Here is a 19,776-nt window from a genome sequence, read left to right on the forward strand (position 1 = left end):
GGTGGACATGCAAACAAAATCCTTCATGACATACAAATTCTGAATTCAAATTTTAAGGAAAAAAGGAGATGGCAAAGGGCAAGCCCATAACTATTATCTGTATGCTCACAGTCTTAAAAAGAAATATTGGCACTTAATTCAACAATTCTTTAATAAGCATTATATGTAAAAATAGGAAAATGTTAAAAAATGGTTGCTCTCGGTGATAGCATAAGATAGAGGCATAGCTGGGATTTTATTTACTGATATTCATTGATGACATGGTGTCAGACACAGTACTGTGACATCACCCCATTGTTCCTTGAAGAGACAATTCAATCCTATTCTAACTGGGAATTTTTACCCTGAAATAGAAATTGTTAGAATTAGACCTTAATTAATCTCCTTCATAGAGAGCAGCCAATTTGTGTGTGCATGAGAAGAGACAGTATACAACATAAAGAAAGATCTATAGGACCACATATGTGGATAATGTGTTGTCAGAAGACAGGATAGAAAGAGAGGCAAGGTACAATGGTCCTTGCATACAAGGTACATGGGTGCTCAGTAATGCAGATTGCTCACACTATGGAGCTTTACTTGATGTCAGGGTTTTGTAAAACCTGTTATGTTTTTGCTGATCTGTGACTATATTTTTGCTATATTCATCCTAGAGGACACCTCTGTTCTACAAAGCTGAGAGAGGCTTTGAAAACTGGCTGTTGGTAGCTCAGGTTCAAGACCATTCTCCAAACTTTAGAGTAATAGCACAATCTATGCAAGTTGCCTGAAGAAATGTCCCAAATTAGGTTTTTTGGTTCTGCAGTAAATACATAGATGTTGTTCATGCAACTTACTCTTGTTGTGTAAGCAGCTTCAGGATCATCTTCAAGAATTCGAGAAAGTCCAAAGTCTGACACTTTACATACTAAATTACTGTTGATTAGGATATTTCTGGCAGCCAAGTCTCTATGTACATATCCCATGTCAGACAAATACTTCATCCCAGATGCTATACCTCGGAGCATACCAACCAGCTGAATTACAGTGAAGTGCCCATCATTCTTCTGTAAAAAGTACAAAATTACAAAATTAAAGAAGTGAAATGTCAAGCAACTGACTAAACCTTGATTCCGCTAGAGAAAAAGTAAATGCTGGAAATATCACAAGATATTTTCATATCATATTCCAAACCTTTAGAAGCAACTTAAGGCAATCCATGATTGCTATCAAGCTTTTCACAGCCATTTACCACAAAGAAAGCCAGATTCTCACAGAATCTAATCAGATTTATTGAAGAGGAAATAGGGGTTTTAGGTTAAAAAAATCTTGGCAACTGGATACATTTACTTCAGCACCCCATTTATTTCTGAAGTTCTTTACGGTGGGGATTCGATTGATTACTTTCAAACTGTTGATGCAGTAGGGAAGCAGCTACTCATTTCCCTGAAAAAGGAAGAACATCAAGATATTCTGAACTTGTCATGTTTCACAAACTTTTGTAGATTTTTTTTCCAGGACTTGAGAAGTCCATCACAATTATTTTAACTTCTGTCAATTTGAAACACTGAACAAACAGCAAAAACCACTGTCCTACCCCAGATTGTTGCAAATCCTGCAATATGACAAATTTCCTGACTCCCACTCCACTCAAATGGGAAAGAAAAGAAATAAATCCAGTAGCCTGGAGTTTGGTACCCTAGTTTGTCCTCTGTTAAAGAAAATGGGGGAACCGATCCCTGTACTTTGTCTGGGGTACTGAGGGAGGGTGTTAAATCAATATTTCTCTTACAAGGCCTGAAGTTAAGATGAGTTAAGAATTCCTCTAATGGGGAAACAGATCCACAGCACAAAAACAAACACACAAATCTAACTTCATAGTGGTTTCAGTTTATCACTGTTGGATTAGGAGAACAAAGCAGTTTAGATCTCCATGTGCAACTGACATCTTTGGAAGAATTATAGAGCTGCTTTTCACTGGCAGAGACTCATCATATAGAAGTGTTCTCAGTTGCTCTTGTTCTTTTAACACCACAACTCTTTGATCCAGGCATTTGTATTAGTAAAGTGGGTCCTTGCTGATTTGGGGCAGGTCCAAATTGCATAGATTTTTTTTTTTTGCTTATACATTTCATTCCATTTCACTGAAATATAGAGTGAATATAAAAACACAGATGATTTTAATAACAAACTTTGATCAACTGTTAGTTAAATGCAGCACAAATATCTCCAAAAAAGTGGAAGACGAAAATGGCAAAAGAAAATAATAAACATTATTACTCATTAGCAGAAAAAAATATAGAAGGAGAAGCACTGTAATTATGGGAGGGAAAAAAACCAGAGAAAAACACAACGGATGTTGATGAAGCAGAATCAGGAATGGCAATTTTAATAGTAGTGACAGAATTTATTGAGACAAACATCTGTGAAGTATCACATCAAGCTACATTTGCTATGTTTGAAAAATACTAAAAAGGAAAAGCAAGCACGGGAAGAACTGTACGCAAACCTCAAAAGTCATACTTGATATTTTTAAAAGAAGAACAGAATAGGAAGTGTGTGTGAACCACAGTGAAGTATTTACTGTAAACTGCCCTTGATAAAGAGGACTAGTCTCTTCACAATTATTTTTGTTCTTTCATCTTATTTAGAGTGTGGGAAGAAGATATCCCAAAACTAGTTGGCACAGAAAACAGTAGCCCAAGCACCAACTGGCACCAGTGGTTCAGAACACATTATGCTAGGCTGAAATAACTCCACTAACATCCAGCTCAGTTCAAGATGCTGACATTGAGAAACAATTAAAATATTTAAGAAAGAATTACAAATGTTTTTTCCAATGCCGTGTTCAAACATGGGATATATCACTTTACTATAAACAACCAAAAGGACTTTTGAAGTAAATATGTAAATGACAAAATTCTGTCCTGTTGTATTCCATGATAAATGTGTTTGACTTTAACACTGCTCAAGACTGTTTTTGTTGAATTAAGCAACTCCTCTGGAGATCTCTTACCACTGGCACTTCACAACCAGGATCCAGATTTTGAACCAGCATTGTCAACAACTGGCTTGAAAAGTGAGACTGCAACTCAAGAAAATTATTGATGGAAAAGGGCATAATTAACTCCAACTGAACAACTTCTACAGATTGCTTAATGTTCATATCATGTACTCACAAACATATTACAGTGCTTCAGTTTATTCCCTTATGCATGTCAACATACTGTATAGGAGGCAACACTGAATGTAAAATACCAAATGCCAAGGCTATCATTGGGAAAATCAAAAACATGACAAGCAATGTTAAACTAGTTCTACTCTGTTGTCAAGAAAACTGCATGAAATCCATGAAATCAGTAGCAGTTGAGATTAACCTGAAGGGGACTTCAGTTTATGATTTCTAAAAGAAAACCACATTTCTTTTTCTCCAGGAAAAACTTCTTTATAAAAGGGGAGATTAGTACTCAACATGCATATACTGTACATTTGAAGCTTACCTTTAAAAATGTATCCAAGGATCCATTTTCCATGTATTCAGTTACAATCATGACTGGTTTACCTAGATAAAGAAAATCAAAAGTTGACCACCTGTAACTTCTGGAACAGCAGATGGCCAATCATCTGCTTTTGTATATGTAACATAAAGTTTTACTTTTTTTCAGCTGTTTATATATAACACAGGTTAAGAGGGCCAAAAAAAAAAAAAAAAATCACCTAGAAGTATAACATGAAAAGACATCAAAAACATACTTGCAACCTCATGTATGGCATGCATGCATTCATCCGGAGAGCGTGATTTGCTGCTGTTTCCTGATGACATTCTTTTGGTGTTCAATCCACATTTATCCCTCTATAACAATAAACCCTTGATTTAACAGACTTCAGTTTTATTGAGCTTTGGATGCAACAGACAAAATCTGCCCATGTAGCAAATGCCTCTGTGCAAATGTAAAGTGTCACTTGTCATTTATGCATGCATAAATATGTAAAACATCCATGCATAAAATCCCATTTAGTTTAACTGACATTCTGCTAAAACTGATACCCTATCTCCCCTGTTAGTCTGGTAAATTGATGGTTTAAAAGATTTGTTGCTAAACTGTCTCTCCTAACTTATGCATGCAATTCCTTTTTTGTAATTCACATATTTGCTAATAGAAGAGTTAATGTGAAAACTTCACCATTCTCTCTCTATAAGTAACAGTCATGTGAAATGTACAATACTGTGCAAAAGTTTTAGGCAGGTGTGAAAAAATGCTGTAAAGTAAGAATGCTTTCAGAAATATAGATTGTAATTGTTTATGTTTATCAATTTACAAAATGCAAAGTGAGCAAACAGAAGAGAAATCCAAATCAAATCAAAATTTGGTGTGACCACCCTTTGCCTTCAAAACAGCATCAGTTCTTCTAGGTACACTTGCACACAGTTTCTGAAGGAACTCAGCAGGTAGGTTGTTCCAAAAATCTTGGAGAACTAACCACAGATCTCCTGTGGATGTAAGCTGCCTCAAATCCTTGTTTCTTCATGTAATCCCAGACAGACTTGATGATGTTGAGATCAGGGCTCTGTGGGGGCCAAACCATCACTTCTAGGACTCCTTGTTCTTCTTTACACTGAAGATAGTTCTTAATGGCATTGGCTGTAAGTTTGGGGTCATTGTCCTACTGCAGAATAAATTTGGGGCCTGATGGTATGGCATGATTGATAAGTATCTGCCTGTATTTCTCAGCATTGAGGACACCATTGATCCTGACCAAATCTCCAATTCCATTTGCAGAAATACAGCCCCAGACTTGCAAGGAACCTCCACCATGCTTCACTGTTGCCTGCAGACACTCATTATTGTACTGCTCCCCAGCCCTTTGGCAAACAAACTGCCTCCTGCTACAGCCAAATATTTCATATTTGGACTCATCAGTCCAGAGCACCTGCTGCTATTTTTCTGCACCCCAGTTCCTACATTTTCATGTATAGCCAAGTCACTTAGCCTTGTTTCCCCGTCAGAGGTATGGCTTTTTGGCCGCAATTCTTCCATGAAGACCACTTCTGGCCAGACTTCTCTGAACGGTAGATGGGTGTACCTGGGTCCCACTGGTTTCTGCCAGTGCTGTGCTGGTGGCACTGCTGGACATCTTCCAGTGTCAAAGGGAAGTAAGCATGATGTGTCTTTCATCTGCTGCATTAAGTTTCCTTGGCCGACCACTGCATCTACAGTCCTCAACGCTGCCCATTTCTTTGTGCTTCTTCAAAAGAGCTTGAACAGCACATCTTTTAACCCCAGTCTGCTTTGAAATTTTTGCCTGGGAGAGACCTTGCTGATGCAGTAGAACTACCTTGTGTTATGTTGTTGTGCTCAGTCTTGCCATGGTGTATGACCTGTGACATGAAACTGTCTTCCACAACCTCACCCTAGTAGCAGAGTTTGGCTGTTCCTCACCCAGTTTTAAGCCTCTTACACAGCTGTTTGTTTCAGTTAATGACTGTGTTTCAACCTACATATGAAATTGATGATCATTAGCACCTGCTTGGTATAATTGGTTAATCATACACCTGACTCTAATCCTACAAGTTCCCTGAATTTGTGCAAGTGTACAAAGTGTGCAAGTGTAAGAACTGATGCTGGTTTGAAGCCAAAGGGTAGTCACACCAAATATTGATTTGATTTAGATTTCTGTTCACTCACTTTGCATTTTGTAAATTGATAAACATAAACAATTACAATATACTGTATATTTCTGAAAGAATTCTTACTTTACAGCATTTTTCACAACTGCCTAAAACTTTTGCACAGTACTGTATATACCTGCTATGTTTCAGAAGCAAAAACAAGAGAGCGTTTCTTCATGAAAAGAAAAATTAACATTCATGACTCTTAAAGTAAGCATGTATGCAGTCAATAAGAAATATACACTTTGGTGTCATATTCTGCCTTTAAAGTTATATTTTTGTCTCCTCGGTATATATAACATTAAAGAGTGCTCAATATGACTATAATTAAAATATAGCACATAGAAAGCAGTTTGAAGTTCCAAATGGGCCTCTATCCATTCTCAATCTGCTCAGTCCGTAGAGTTTCTATATTTACACTCTAGGAGTCACCCCATGCATGTCACCATTTGCAATTCCCTTCTAAAGGCAGAGGGCGTTTAGAAGTTACAATCTGTGCAATAGCTCTAAATTCCACATATCATCTAAGGTTTCAAAAATATCAAAGAATGATAAAAGATAGACAGTGAAATATTTTATTCCTAATAAAGACTTAAATATATCAGGTGAGATACGGTTGAAAAAATAAGCAATTTTTATCCTCCATGAGGATACTTATAAAATAAAATAATGTTTCTCCAGGATTATGAGATTCCACACATATATATTCCATGCACATACACAAAAAACACATATGCACATACACACACATACTGTGGAACCCTCTTTTATGCATGGTACTAAAATAAAGGTTTAGCAAGTATCCAAAATAAATAAGATATTTAAAAGACCCCTAGTATGTATGGAGATAAAATTATTATAAAAACAGCACCTGGGAAAGTATGCATTTTGCCCTAATTACTGAAATTGCCTAGGACATTGTAATTTTTGGTCTCAAACTACTATCCGATGAAATTCACAGGCAATACCTCTGTTCAGAGTTTCAGAATAATTCACAAAAGGGCTTCAGAACATGAAGCACCTGCCTGCAGCTTTTTCAAACATCTGCATCTTTTCCTGGGATTTCACAGCTGCCCTTTGCAGCTGCCCTATGTTCCTGAGAAATAATGTGACTATGTTTGCATCTCCATATAGTCCAAGGCATCTTGGACTGGAATCAAGATTTGATAGCTCATTGCTATGAAGAATAATAATCCTTTTCTGATCTTATCTGGTTAATCTTTTTGACCACATCACTCTAATGATAATTCTCCGCCGTTATTATATGCAGCTCCTCTCTGGTTTGGCAAGAATAATTGATCTAAAAAAATCAGTGAAATTCTGCTAGAGCACATACAGATTTCTTAAATTAATTTTCATTACCAAGCAGACAAACGCACAGGCAGGAAGTTATTGTTCATTTATTCTAAAGAAGCTATCCATTAATCATATTTATATTTTGTCTGTCCTCCAAAGAGCTTAAGACAGTGTCCATCTTTCTTGCCCATTTTAGTTTCACAACTATCTTAGGAGGAATTAAATTGAACTACATGTTATTGGGGATGGGAGACTCAATGTGAACGTTGTTTGCAGCAGCAGCAGCAGCAGCAGCAGCAGCAGCAGCAGCAGCAGCAGCAGCAGCAGCAGCAAGGTATTTATTAGCTTGTCCAGTTCACCACCAGACACTTATCATGAAGTCCAGGTTACAGGTTTAGAAAGTCTGCCATTTCCACTTGCTTTCTTGTGTCCTTAGTTTCATGTGTTCTAATGGGATGCTAAGTTAACTTCAACCTGCAGTATGTGGATAATGAAACCTAAGGTTAAAAAAATATGATTTTCTTATGACTGAGAGAAAGGAAGGGGGCCAGAATTAACAGTCTTAGCAAGTGAGATCATTATGTGATGCACTTAAAGACATTTTTGTGCTGCTGTCTTTAAGTGCCTGAGATAAGACAGCCACACAACTTGTGTGTGATCTGCTAATAAAATTGTGGGTATCACAAATGCCAGTGCAGTTTCCAGAAATTTTACAATAAATGGAAAAACTTTTGTTTAAATTGCTCATTTGTGATCACTGAGCACGCTGTGCTGAAGCTCACAGTTCTAAGGCCAATGATGTAACCTGACAACATTACATAGTGTGTATCCCCACTGCTGCATGACATCACTGGATGCAAGAGTAAGGCCAGGAGAATATTCAGCACAATAATATGAGAGTCTAAGGGAAGTTATATAATATGCTAAGGGGAAGAAGGAACACCTAATTAAGCATTACTTTGGAGGACAATATTATATTTCTTATGAAGGGTATTTCCACCCTAAGCTTTCTACCTAAGCCTGTTTCAGAATAGGGAAGGATGCTGCTCTTTCAAAAAGAAAACAGAACTGCTCGCTGCCTAAATCCTAACCTGAAGAACAAAGGAGGGGGAATATATGCACAGATTAGATTTAGTCTTTGCACAAGGAACAAAGGCTTCACTTTGATTTCCAAGCCTGTTTGACTGCTCTGATTTTGAAGTAATAAAATATGAGAAATGCTTGAGAAGACACAATGAATGACTCAATGACTATAGTAACTTAGGTCCATTATAGATATCACAGTTAGATATATTAACATTACTGCAATCTGATGCCCCCAAGACACTGCTGTATATAGATTTGTATAAGCAATGATAATCAAACATTCATCAGCATTGGGTACGTACTCTTTGTCACCACGCCTTCCAGATGTATTATGTTGGCATGGTCAAACTGCCCCATTATGCTTGCTTCTCCCAAGAAATCTCGTCTTTGTTTCTCGGTATAGCCCACTTTCAGGGTTTTAATGGCCACTGGCAACTCACGTTTCCCAGGAAGTTTCAAACGCCCACTGCATACTTCACCAAATTCACCTACAAAAAATCCCCCCCAAATTAAAAGTATTAAAAACTTTAATGATAATGCCTGATGACTTTTGTACATAAATCAAAAACATTTATTAATATTTAGAGGGTTTAAAAAAAGAGAGAGAAAGAGAAAGACTGATACATTACTCATTGACTGACTGCATTTTTATTCCAAGTCAACCAGAACTCTCTGCAGGAGACTGAGCTCAGAGAGGCTGACCTGACCCAAATCATCCAAGGAGCTCTGTCATTAAATGAAGACTTGAACCTAGGTTTCCCAGGTGTAGTCCAACACCATAAGACATTTATGAATAGAAACTGCATGTACCATGCCCATTAATCATACATTTTTGCTTTATGTCAAATGAATATTGATCATTCATCACCATACAAAAGGCTCTGGACTGAATCATTTTATCTACAGAAAACTTAATTTTGCTTTCATAAATAATAATTTTATCAGTGACAGGATCTAAAATATGTTTTATTTTCAATTCAATTATAGGAAATCTATTTGCATTGAATATTTGTTAATGTATTCCAACCATCATCATAGTACAAGCAAAAGAGAGATATGCAGCATTTAAATTTTCTTACCAGCTCCAATAACTCTCTCAATTGATATGTATGACACTTCTATTTCTTTGGCAAATTCATGGACAGCTTGATTAGGGTCTTCATAGGTATGTGGATCAATATACGTCTTTACTCCTGGTAGTTTAACTGTGTATAAAATCATTTATTACACTTCTCTTTATGTTATGCAAGTAAATTAAAGTGAAACAGTGACTTTAAAAAGCATAATCATGCTGTTGAAACAATGTAAAACCAGTGGTAAAAAGCTCTAAAAGAACTAGGAAAATTCTTAAATTATTTGAAAGGAAAAAAATCATTAGGTACAGAAAAGATGATATCACATGCTATTGAAAATATCCCTTTTCCTGTACTCATGTAACTTGTCAAGGATTGGTTCTGAGGAGCCTAATCCTTGGGTAACTCTTAGTGGGGATCACATTATTCTAGTGGTAGTAGTAAAATTTACTGTTGTAATTAGGTGCTGTTCCATGTGTACTAACTGCTGATTTGAATCCAGGCCGAAAACAAAGTGCTTGTTTTAAACTTTTCATAGCTTGGGTTCAGATTATCCAAAAGAGTGTCTCCTTATGTACAGTATCTATCCAAATTATCCAGGTGTCAAATTAGGTGAGGTAGGTACCTAGAATAAAGAGAAGCTTTGTAGTGATGGATGAGTGTAACAGTCTAGCATTTTACCTAGCTAGAACTGGCAACTAAGAGTGAGAGTGGTAAATGCAAATATCTCAGTACTAATGAAAATGTATATATGGTTATTTCAGAGCACTGTCAGAAATGTATGTTTCTGGGCTACTATCATAAATGAGTGACTTAAAAACCAGGTGGTCTGCAAGATTTAATCAATAATTCAGGCCAACTGAGTTTAACGGTAATTAGATGACTAAAACATGTTACAATTAATTATTAGGGAACTTTTTTCATGAAAACTGCAGATAACAGGCTTTGCTTAAGAGGAGCATTTGTTTTCTCCCTCTTTCATTTACAGAGGGAAATATGACTTTGAAGATGAACCCTATTATGCTTCTTGCTTCAGAAATAGGGTTATTACACTTTCATATAGTGAAAAAATATCTGGGTATCCCATTCTTGGATATAAGTCTCAGTAATAACTTAAATTGTAATTGTTATAAATTGAAAATTAAGTGCTATTTGTAGTACATCTGTAATACTTGAAATGAGACTGCTTATTTCTTTATGATGCCAATATTAGCTAGTGGGACAGATTTTGATCAGGACTCCAGCATTTTTCACCAACTCTTGCACACGTTTCAGAAAGACAAGCAAAACAAACAAACAAAAAAGCAAAGCAAAGCAAACCTGCAACCCACCAAACCACCCAGGAGTTCTTCAGAGCTGGGGTAGGGTGTTGGCTTTCCTCTCCATTCCTGCACCGGAGTGTGTGAAGCAGAGGTTTAGCATATACTAGACACTCCGGATATTTATTTGTTGGCTTTCTTCAGAAATTGTGTCAGATGAATGTTATACTGTATGCCGGTGTTTCTCAACCTCAGCCACTTTAAAATGGGTGGGCTTCAACTCCCAGAATTCCCCATTTTTGTACAGCTGGGGGAATTCTGGGAGTCCACCCATCTTAAAGTGGCTGAAGTTGAGAAACACCGCTGTATACTGTGCGCTGTAAAGGCCAGCAATAAAACAAAATGAAAAAGCTTTTGCAGTATTGTTGTCTAGCACGTTCAATGAATTTTACTTACTGTGGCCATTATGAAAGTGCATTTTTTCTTCTTCAGGATCTTGTTTAGCTTTGCTATAGCCACACCGCCTGCCATAGAAAACTTAAGATTAAAAAATGTAAGGACAAAAACAAAAATCACATTAACAGCACTAGTACATAGACTGACAATTGAGGAACGGGGGGAAGGAACCTCAGGCTCATGCATGACTTACCCTATCTCCTCCAAAGTTATCACATGATGGCAAAACACTGGAATTATCTTTTGGGGGAGGGGGCTTGGAGCTCTTGTTCTCATACTCTTTTTTCCCCCCAATCTTGGTAAAGAAACAAACTCAGGGAAACTTCAGCAAGGCAGCTTTGTGATTTGTTGCTGGTAGCATGGAATTTTTAACTGGTCTCCTGAAATTGGAGCTACATATTATCTCAAACTGCTCTTGATCCTTCTGATTGCTCCAGGTAAACTTTACATTATATAGTGATAATGGAAATGCTGTTGGGCAGCATGGCCATTGTGAGGATGCAAAAGTACCTAGCATTCCCAAACTTTGGAACCAACACTGGATCCAAGAGTATATCATATTCTACTTTTCCCTGGGAAGAGCAGAGAAGCCAGAAGCTTTCTTCTCCATTCAGAGTGGAATTTGTTGGAGCCAAAAAGAGTCCAGATCATTGATTTCTGAGTGGAGTGGTCTGGAACCTCTACTTTGTCTACTTTGTTAGACAAAAGGTTAAGATCCTTTTGGATCTACTTGATTTTAACAAAAAATCTAAGAAACTTTCAATCATGTTATGTGTTATTACTGTCTCTTAGTATAGTTAGCAAAATTATATTCTAAATATCTATTTTTGTACAGCATTTTTTTGATCTTCCTAGCCCATTTAGGGATTTACTGTCCTACCTGACCACAGACATGCAAATGGTTTTTTCCTTTTTTTTTTTTACATAGCATAATAATATAATATTTTATGGGGCAAGAGAACTTCCAAATGGGTTAAACATACTAATAAGCAACAGTACAAAACAATACAATGCTCAATGTTTTTTTTTTAAATTAATAAATATCTGACAGTAAATTCCTATGTGTGTTAGGAGTACATATATAAATTGGTGCCACCGTCTATATACTCAATAAAGTTATAATAAAGTGTTAGAAAAACATATGCAGCTATACCAGGCCTTACTTGTTTGTTTCTCCATTAGTATATTTGCCAAAATTGTTGAATGCAGATTGATATTCAAAGTTTATTCCCTGTCTTCCAAGTGCTACTTTTTTGTATAAATATATTTATACAAGTATTATATTAATACTCAGATAATTTAGTTAAAATGTTAAAATTCCACCTTTCATTTGCTTATAATCAAAGAAAGGGGGAAATTACGCTATGATATTTCAACACTGTGCTTTTTATTTCACTAAAGAAGTAATAGGTTTTTTTTAGATCAGAATTAAAGCAAATGGTGTACATTAGATAAAACTCTTTCCAAGGCGCAGGAATCTAAATGATCCAGTATGGAGAAAATTTGCCTGTAACATCACAACAGGTACTATATAGCAGTTTAATTGTTAAGTTAATGATTACTCATTTATTTTCTTCAATAAATATGATAATTTTTGAGATGAAGTAAAAGAAATGAATAAAATATGTAGGGCCGGTAAGATCATTTATATAATAATATCTGGTGCTACTACAAACCAGTAAACATAAAAAGTAAGGTAGGGTACCAGATCTGGGCTGCAGAAATCTGGATGACCACTAGATGGTAGCACACTGATACTCTCTCCCTCCCCTGGATTTTTTCAGCCTAGATTTGTTAGACTTATAGTAATGTTCACATTTCCATTAACTGGAGGTATTATCAACCCAAATCTAATTCTTAAAGCTATAAATCGAAATTAATTTGATCATGATTTCTGATTAGCAAAATGTTTCTTAGGATTATATGAAGGTTAACACATTCAGCCATTTGTAACATTACCCATGCTAAAAAATAAAAAGTAAAGGAAACTTACGTGCATACATACTGCACACCCCAAAAAAATAAAAAATAAAATAAGGGATATATATATCCCTCCATAAAAGTATTTGGGCCCATTAAGGCAAGCATTCATGTTTATTGTGGGCTCTTTCACACAGTCTACTTGCCGAGATTGCCCACTTAATATTTGTTGAGGACTTGTCCTTCCAACAGTGCCTCATTAGCAGCTGAAGTTGGATCTGGTTGATATGGCAGAAAACTAATGCTTTGCATTGGAAAACAGAAGAAGCCCTGTGCCACCTGCAGGAGGAACTTGAGGGAAGCTGGTGACCTGCCAGATTCCAATTGGCCTGCTGCAAGACTGCCACCTCTCATCTGGCAGGTCACCAGCTTCCCTGTGGAAATTACCACAGACCCACTGTGGTAATTTCTTCTTTTGCGGCTGGGTAGACCACAGCCTCCCCAGCAAACAGTTTTTTGTTTTTTTTCTAGGATCAGTGAAACAATGACCTTGTGGAAGACCATCCACAATACACAAATATATAGCATTTAAAGCTAGTTTTAGCTACCTTTGATCTACTGAATTTGAATGTGTTCTTCATCTGATATGCATACTACAGATATGAACTCCCCTTTGATTGATCTTTTCCATACCTTGGAAAGTTTCTCCCTTGCAAATGTATGTCTCTTATTATCACTGCAGTGCTCAAATATATGAAGTTTAGGACACAGGTCAATGTTCTTCAATAAACAGAGGACAAAAGATGACATTTTCTTTCTAAATATTGTTGTGGTATTTTAACTGGTAGAAAACCTATTTTCATACTGACTGTCACGTAGTGAAATATTTATCATGGGCACTATAAAACTGAGCATATAAGCCATTCCTCTGAATATATAAAAGAAAAGAATGGACTGATGGAAGGATGACAAATTTTATTGGCAAATAAAAAGCCATAGACACAACTTACTGTGACTGCTTTTACAAGACCCTAAAGGTTTATTAAAAATAATGGATGATACAGGTCTGCAGTAGACAGTTAAGAATGCTTTATACATGCACTTAGAAGATCAGCTTACATTTAGGAGAAGGTGGAGGAACCAAAACCAGTAATAAGAAGAATCAACCCCACCAACCCAGTTATCTGAAATCTACATTTAAACAAAGAAGCAAAGTAGTATATACACACTGTATATACAAAAATATATACACAGAATTATGTAAAGCCCAGAAAGAAAATAAGACAAAGAAATTAAAGGCATGAGAGAAGAAAAGAAAGGAAATATAGATAAATGTATATCTCTCTTATTATCTGTTAAGTACTGAACCATTCACCACTCACAGTTTTCATGTATGCTCTGCTTTCATCACATACTACTTTTACTGTGTTCAGCAACCAAACTTCAACTCTACATTCACACAAAAATTCCCCAATTTAAGCCTATTCACTTTATCAAATGCTTTCTGTAAATCAACAAATGCATAATAAATCCTTCTCAGATTCACACATTTCTTAGTGAACAGGTAAAATGTAAAAATCTAGTCTGCACATCCTCTACCTGGCATAAAGTCTCATTGCACTTCCAAATTTTGTTCATTGCCATCTCTTGTAACTCTTCAGTCAGAATTCTGCCGAACTTCTCCCCAGGCACACTGAACTAATTAATCCCTCTATAGCTTTTGCAATCCCACTTGCTACTTTTCCTTTGTATAGGAGAACAATAATGGCATTTTTCTAATGAGGCACATCCACTGTATAAACAAACCACATCCCTAAACATTCCTTGCTGGCAACATTCCTTTTTGGCTACATTCTTTGTTGTTATCTTTTTCTATAAATCCATATTATAGAATAACTTCATTTCATCCATGTTTTTGCAGGATCCTCTTGTATGCATTTTTCTCTGTATTGACTCTTTCTGGTCAATATCATTCCATTAAACTATCATCCCACTAAACACACAGTTTCGTTCTTTCTATTAGCATAATTAAATCTATTAGCATAATTAAATCTATTAGCATTTTCTAACATCATTCTTTTCACTCACTTCACGTTTGAAGCAGCCTCCATATCTTCTTTCCTTAAGTCTTCTTTCCCTTCATTCTGTTGGAAATTTTATCTATAATTCCTACATAATTTTTTAACATTCTCCTCCTTCATTTTTTCTATTATCATTCTTTTCTTTCAGCTTTCTTTCCTTTTCCTTCATGCCTGTTTTTCCACAAGATCCAGTCAGGACACTCCAAAAAATATCTGTTCTACATTCAAAACTTAACACTCTTTGCATCTTTTACTAATGCTCTCCATTTTTCTTCATAATCTATCAAATCAATCATGTTCACATTTTTATTCATTCAAGTGTGCATATAAACTCACTTAGGCTTATCAGACATTTTTCTAACAACATATTTATCAGGAATCACTGCCATTCTTTCTTGCAACTCCAAAAGAACCAATAACTTTATCAGTACAGTTCTATCTCATTCCCACCCTCCATTAATGTCAGCTAATAGATTTTTTCCCCTGGATCATACTAGTTTCCCCAAAATTTATATTTGATCCTTTCATTATCATCATTCACTGGAGCATAGCATGCAAGTCTGACCAATCTATGGATTCCTACAACAACCTAGATGATACCAATTCAAACTTTCTGACATACATCTTATCCATTCATAATTAAACCTACACCATCACTTCCCTCCATGTATTCGTTAATTTTACTCCATAAAATCAGACCACATTTGTTTAGATCTCTTACATCTTTCTCCTTTCCCTTAGTTTCACAGACTCACAATGTAACTATTTTTCTTTCACATTCATTTCATTAGTTAATTCATGTTCCTTCATTTACTCCTCCAGCTTCCATATGGTATGGTGGTCATCAGATGGACCCACAGATGTTGACTTCTGCTGCCCATCTTGGCTTTGATAGAGGCATTCAAATAATGCTTCTTTGGTAAGAAGGAAAAGGTGTAAACTATGTTACTAGTCTTAATTCTACTTATGCTACATGTGACACTTCCTGGTAATGATACATTTGGGCACAATTTGGACAGTATGATAGAAGTGCCTAGTTTTAGCCCAAGCATGCTCATGCTTTTCTGTGCAAGGTAGGTTCTTTCATCTAGTGACTACCTTGCAAGCCAGCATACTATTGCCCACAGCCCTCCAACTTGAAGGTAAATGCAAGATGAAAACCTTACAATGTAAAACTTAAAATGGAAGGAAGGAAAACTGTTAACAGAGAGATTTATCACAACCTTCTATTTAGTAAAATAGTTTTATATTAAGGATGCATCCTCAGTTGCCCAAGGATTCTGAGCCTTGATGCAGAACCTGACTGAATGATAACTGCAACATCATGGTGAATTAGGTGAACATTTTTCTTCTCAGGGTTTAGATGGAGAGTTGAGAGAAAGGATAGTGACTTATCTAAGGCTATGCAGTGCTGATTTATGCATTTTGATTTCTCTGGGATGTCTGAATTTACTCTTTCCCAATTAATACACTTAGAGCCACCCTACCACCCTACACCATACTACACAAGCTTTAGTTGATACGGTTTATTTTATGCTTTATTGTACTTCCCGATTCAAAGAGTACATGGACATTTTTGCTTAACAGAAGAGCCAGTGCCAATATAGTTCAACCTCTCCCTCCAAACCACCCCAAAAAGGTGCCAAATTTTTTAACCTGCCCCCCACTACAGGCAGGGTCTTTGCAGATCACAAATGGACTTCAAGAGGCTGCATCTTTTGCACTCTTGTGTTAAAGTAACCAAAGATATGGGCAGCCGCAGGGACCCTTTAGCTGACAGAAGCCTCATGTAAATTATTATATCCAGAACACTCATCATGAATTAAATCCCACCCATAGACATCACTTGCATCTTGGCTACCAGTAGGGTTTCTCCTGAGAGAGTTGTAAGAAATGCACAATGCCTGCAGAGAACCTATATCACAACAGCAACATGGAAGTGGGATTGGGGTAGAGCAGATCTGCTGTAACTGCTAAGTCTCAAAGACTCGTATTAAAATTACCCATTACTCACTTATGCTAATTTATTTAGAGGACACTCACTCTTTAGTCTTTTAAGCCAGTTTATCAACCATTCCTAACCCTTTTAGGAATGTCAGGGTTGAAAGCTGTTCCTTTGTTGCCACAGTGAGTTCCACAGCCTTCTACAGCTTGAAGGCACCATGTCTTTCTGCCCAAATTCTTATCACTTTGTTCATTTCTCTGTGGTCTTTGTTCCTCCAATTCTCTTGGTTCCCTTAAATGGGTTTTCCTTTCCTTAAGAATGTTCTAAAAGCAAATATATGCTTTCCAGAATACACTAAATGATCATCTCCATGCAGCTTTTGGCTTACTGTTTGGATGAGAAAGTAGTATTGCAGTGTAACCATATAATATAGTAGTTCAATTTAATAATATAATATTTGAATGTTTCTTCTATGGGGAAAGTAGAGATACTGGTAGAGGAGGAAGAAAAAGAAAAAAAGTGTTTAATGCTTCCTTGTGTTGCAGTTTTCATAAAACTGTTCCTTCCTCCCCTACCAATTCTGGACCTGCATTTAAGTTAAATGGGAGCAACAGAAGGGGAGTTTTTGAGAGATAGTCACTAGTCAGTGAAGAATTATTATCAATTATGTACAGATGAATTCTGACATCATACAAAATTACATTTTATTGAGATGTGGCTGAGTGTAATCCCACTTTGGGTCTATATGCTATCCCCTCCTCCTTTCTATTCCAGCATAATCTGAAGTAGGAGCACAGGGATCCACAACTAGCCATGATGATCTCAAAATGATGAAACATGCCTTGTGACATCACAATGCAAGTTCCATCCTTTCATACTTGAATTGTGACATTGCATGCAAGTACATAAGGGGTGGAGTTACCCTTGTGATGACCACTTGCCCCCCTTGCTCCCCCAGTGTAGCCTATGAATTCCAAAACCTCTCCTTTTCATTCATTACTACCTATGGTCAATCTTATCCATGGTTAAAACAAGTCACCCTCACATCTTGCAGATTATTACAATAATCATATTACAATAGTTATTATAAGAAGTTGTGGTTAATCAAAAGTAGAAAGATTCTAGCAGCTATACTGGAGACTAAGAAGATTAGACATCTTAGTCAATAATACTTTATCATCATGTTCAATTGGAGCCAATTTTTTTCTCTGATCTGAACCTTCTACATATGCAAGTCATTTGTTCTTATTTATCTCATTATTTTAATTTTATCTCACTATTATAGCCTTTTTCCTTCTTTTATTAAAGCAAGACTTCTCTTATTTTTGCTTAGTATACGTATAAAAAACAAAGAAAAAAAAAAGAACCCTGGCTTCAGAAAAGGTTTGTGATCAGTAAGTTACATTTTAACTCTTTTAATAATTATTGCTTTGCATTGAAAATATTACATTCCTTCTTTTTCCTGTTTTTTAAAGAAAAAACAATCCTACTCTTAAATTATCAAAATTGGCATTGTTTTTTTGTTCAACAGAATGGCTTAGAATATGTGCAAAAAAATCTAAAATGCAACTTGATGTTCAAGACAATACTGGTAATTTCAAATTCTCCCAGCATCCACTAACTTTAGGAGCAAATACATTTCTTCCTATAGATACAGATCTTCCTAAGTAATATTTGCCTGGCATTTGGTTTCAAATACTTCTGCAAATAGACTTAGGTTCCTATGTTACTACAGGTTATCTGAATGCAAAATTGTTATTTATGATTATTTGCAAAAAAGGGAACAGATTATGTTCTAAGAAACTGTCAACTCGTTAATAAAGATGGACTAGTTACTGTAGCTGTTAGATTATGAATGTTTTTATGAAGTCAAAATGAAGGTGTCTTCTTTGAACTGTATATAAACAACTGGCATAGTATCGCGATTAATTTTTTGTAAGCCTACTCTACAACAGAGTTGTGCATATATAGCTTCCAGGGGCTAAAATGGGCTGCAAAACTCTAAAAAACACAAGCAAACAAATTGTCCATTGTAGCCCAGTATTGATCTTTGTGAACCCAAAACTACATCCTGAGTGCAAATACGTACAGTATTAGTTCAATGGAAAAGTAAATGAAAAATGATCCCTGCTGATGGGATGATTTTTCTGTCCTGTATTTTTTCAGTCCAAAATGCTTTTCTTTCTTGCAGTTATGTCCTTTGAAAGAGGAGAGCTTCATATAGAGATGCTGGGAAAAACTTCTTTCCTTCCATAGTTCTTAATTGCTGAAACTACTGTTTCCTCAGTTTAATGTTTTAAGATTCATGTTGTGTTCAAATTTAATTATTCAGAGATCATATTCTGGAAAGCAAAAATGTGCCAACCAAAACTGAGACTTTTGTGTGCTCCCTTTTCCAGGCAAAAGAATGGAAACCCCTGCCAGTCTCATTGTGAAAAAATCCCTTTGCAAAAAATGTTTAAAGTCATTTCTCAGCCTGGTCTTTTCCAGATGTGTTGGACTACAACTATGATTCAACTCAATCAGCATAATAGCTATCTAGGCTAGGTATTGGGGATGTTGTACTAGCACAGTACTAGTCTGGGAAGATGTTTGTATTGGAGTATATAATTATTTTCTGAATGTAGAAGTATTGTATATAACACTTGGCTGTTAGGTACCATGCCACACTCCAGAAAATAATAATGGACCAAATAAAACTAAAATTTAATTAATATATTATAAATTACAGTACATTAATTAAATATCATTGATATGGTTACACTCAGGATATTTAATAATTTCTTTTTAAATTCCATCTCATTAAAAGTTACAATTTGCAAGCAATCTTTGAAAAAGCTCTGGGGCTACATCCAAATCTTTCAAAATTCACCTACTACATTCACCCTCTGAAATAAAACACTGGTCATTTCATGTTATAAGTTGATGAAAATGGGACAAAACAAATCTGAGGAATTCAATCTGCATTCTTAGTGCTGCTTCAAAATTGACCCTATTCCATATAATGTAG

The 19,776-nt window shown here is 36.0% G+C and overlaps 1 protein-coding gene across 2 annotated transcripts in view; it reads right to left on the reverse strand.

Moving 5' to 3' along the window:
- The window catches only part of EPHA5 (EPH receptor A5), a 208,917-nt gene that overhangs the window by 18,437 nt on the left and 170,704 nt on the right, over positions 1 to 19,776 (reverse strand). For both annotated transcript variants that reach the window (XM_088134025.1, XM_088133984.1), the window contains exons 7-11: positions 10,821 to 10,888; positions 9,112 to 9,237; positions 8,335 to 8,520; positions 3,480 to 3,541; positions 837 to 1,046 (exon numbers count right to left, since the gene is read on the reverse strand). In XM_088134025.1, the coding sequence (XP_087990151.1) occupies positions 837 to 1,046; positions 3,480 to 3,541; positions 8,335 to 8,520; positions 9,112 to 9,237; positions 10,821 to 10,888 (652 nt within the window). The remainder of the gene's footprint in view (positions 1 to 836; positions 1,047 to 3,479; positions 3,542 to 8,334; positions 8,521 to 9,111; positions 9,238 to 10,820; positions 10,889 to 19,776) is intronic.

Source organism: Python bivittatus, unplaced genomic scaffold (genome assembly GCF_059951505.1).
Source record: "Python bivittatus isolate LINGU-HERP-01145 unplaced genomic scaffold, Pbiv_v1 ctg000000_np1212, whole genome shotgun sequence".
Classification (NCBI taxonomy): domain Eukaryota; kingdom Metazoa; phylum Chordata; class Lepidosauria; order Squamata; family Pythonidae; genus Python; species Python bivittatus.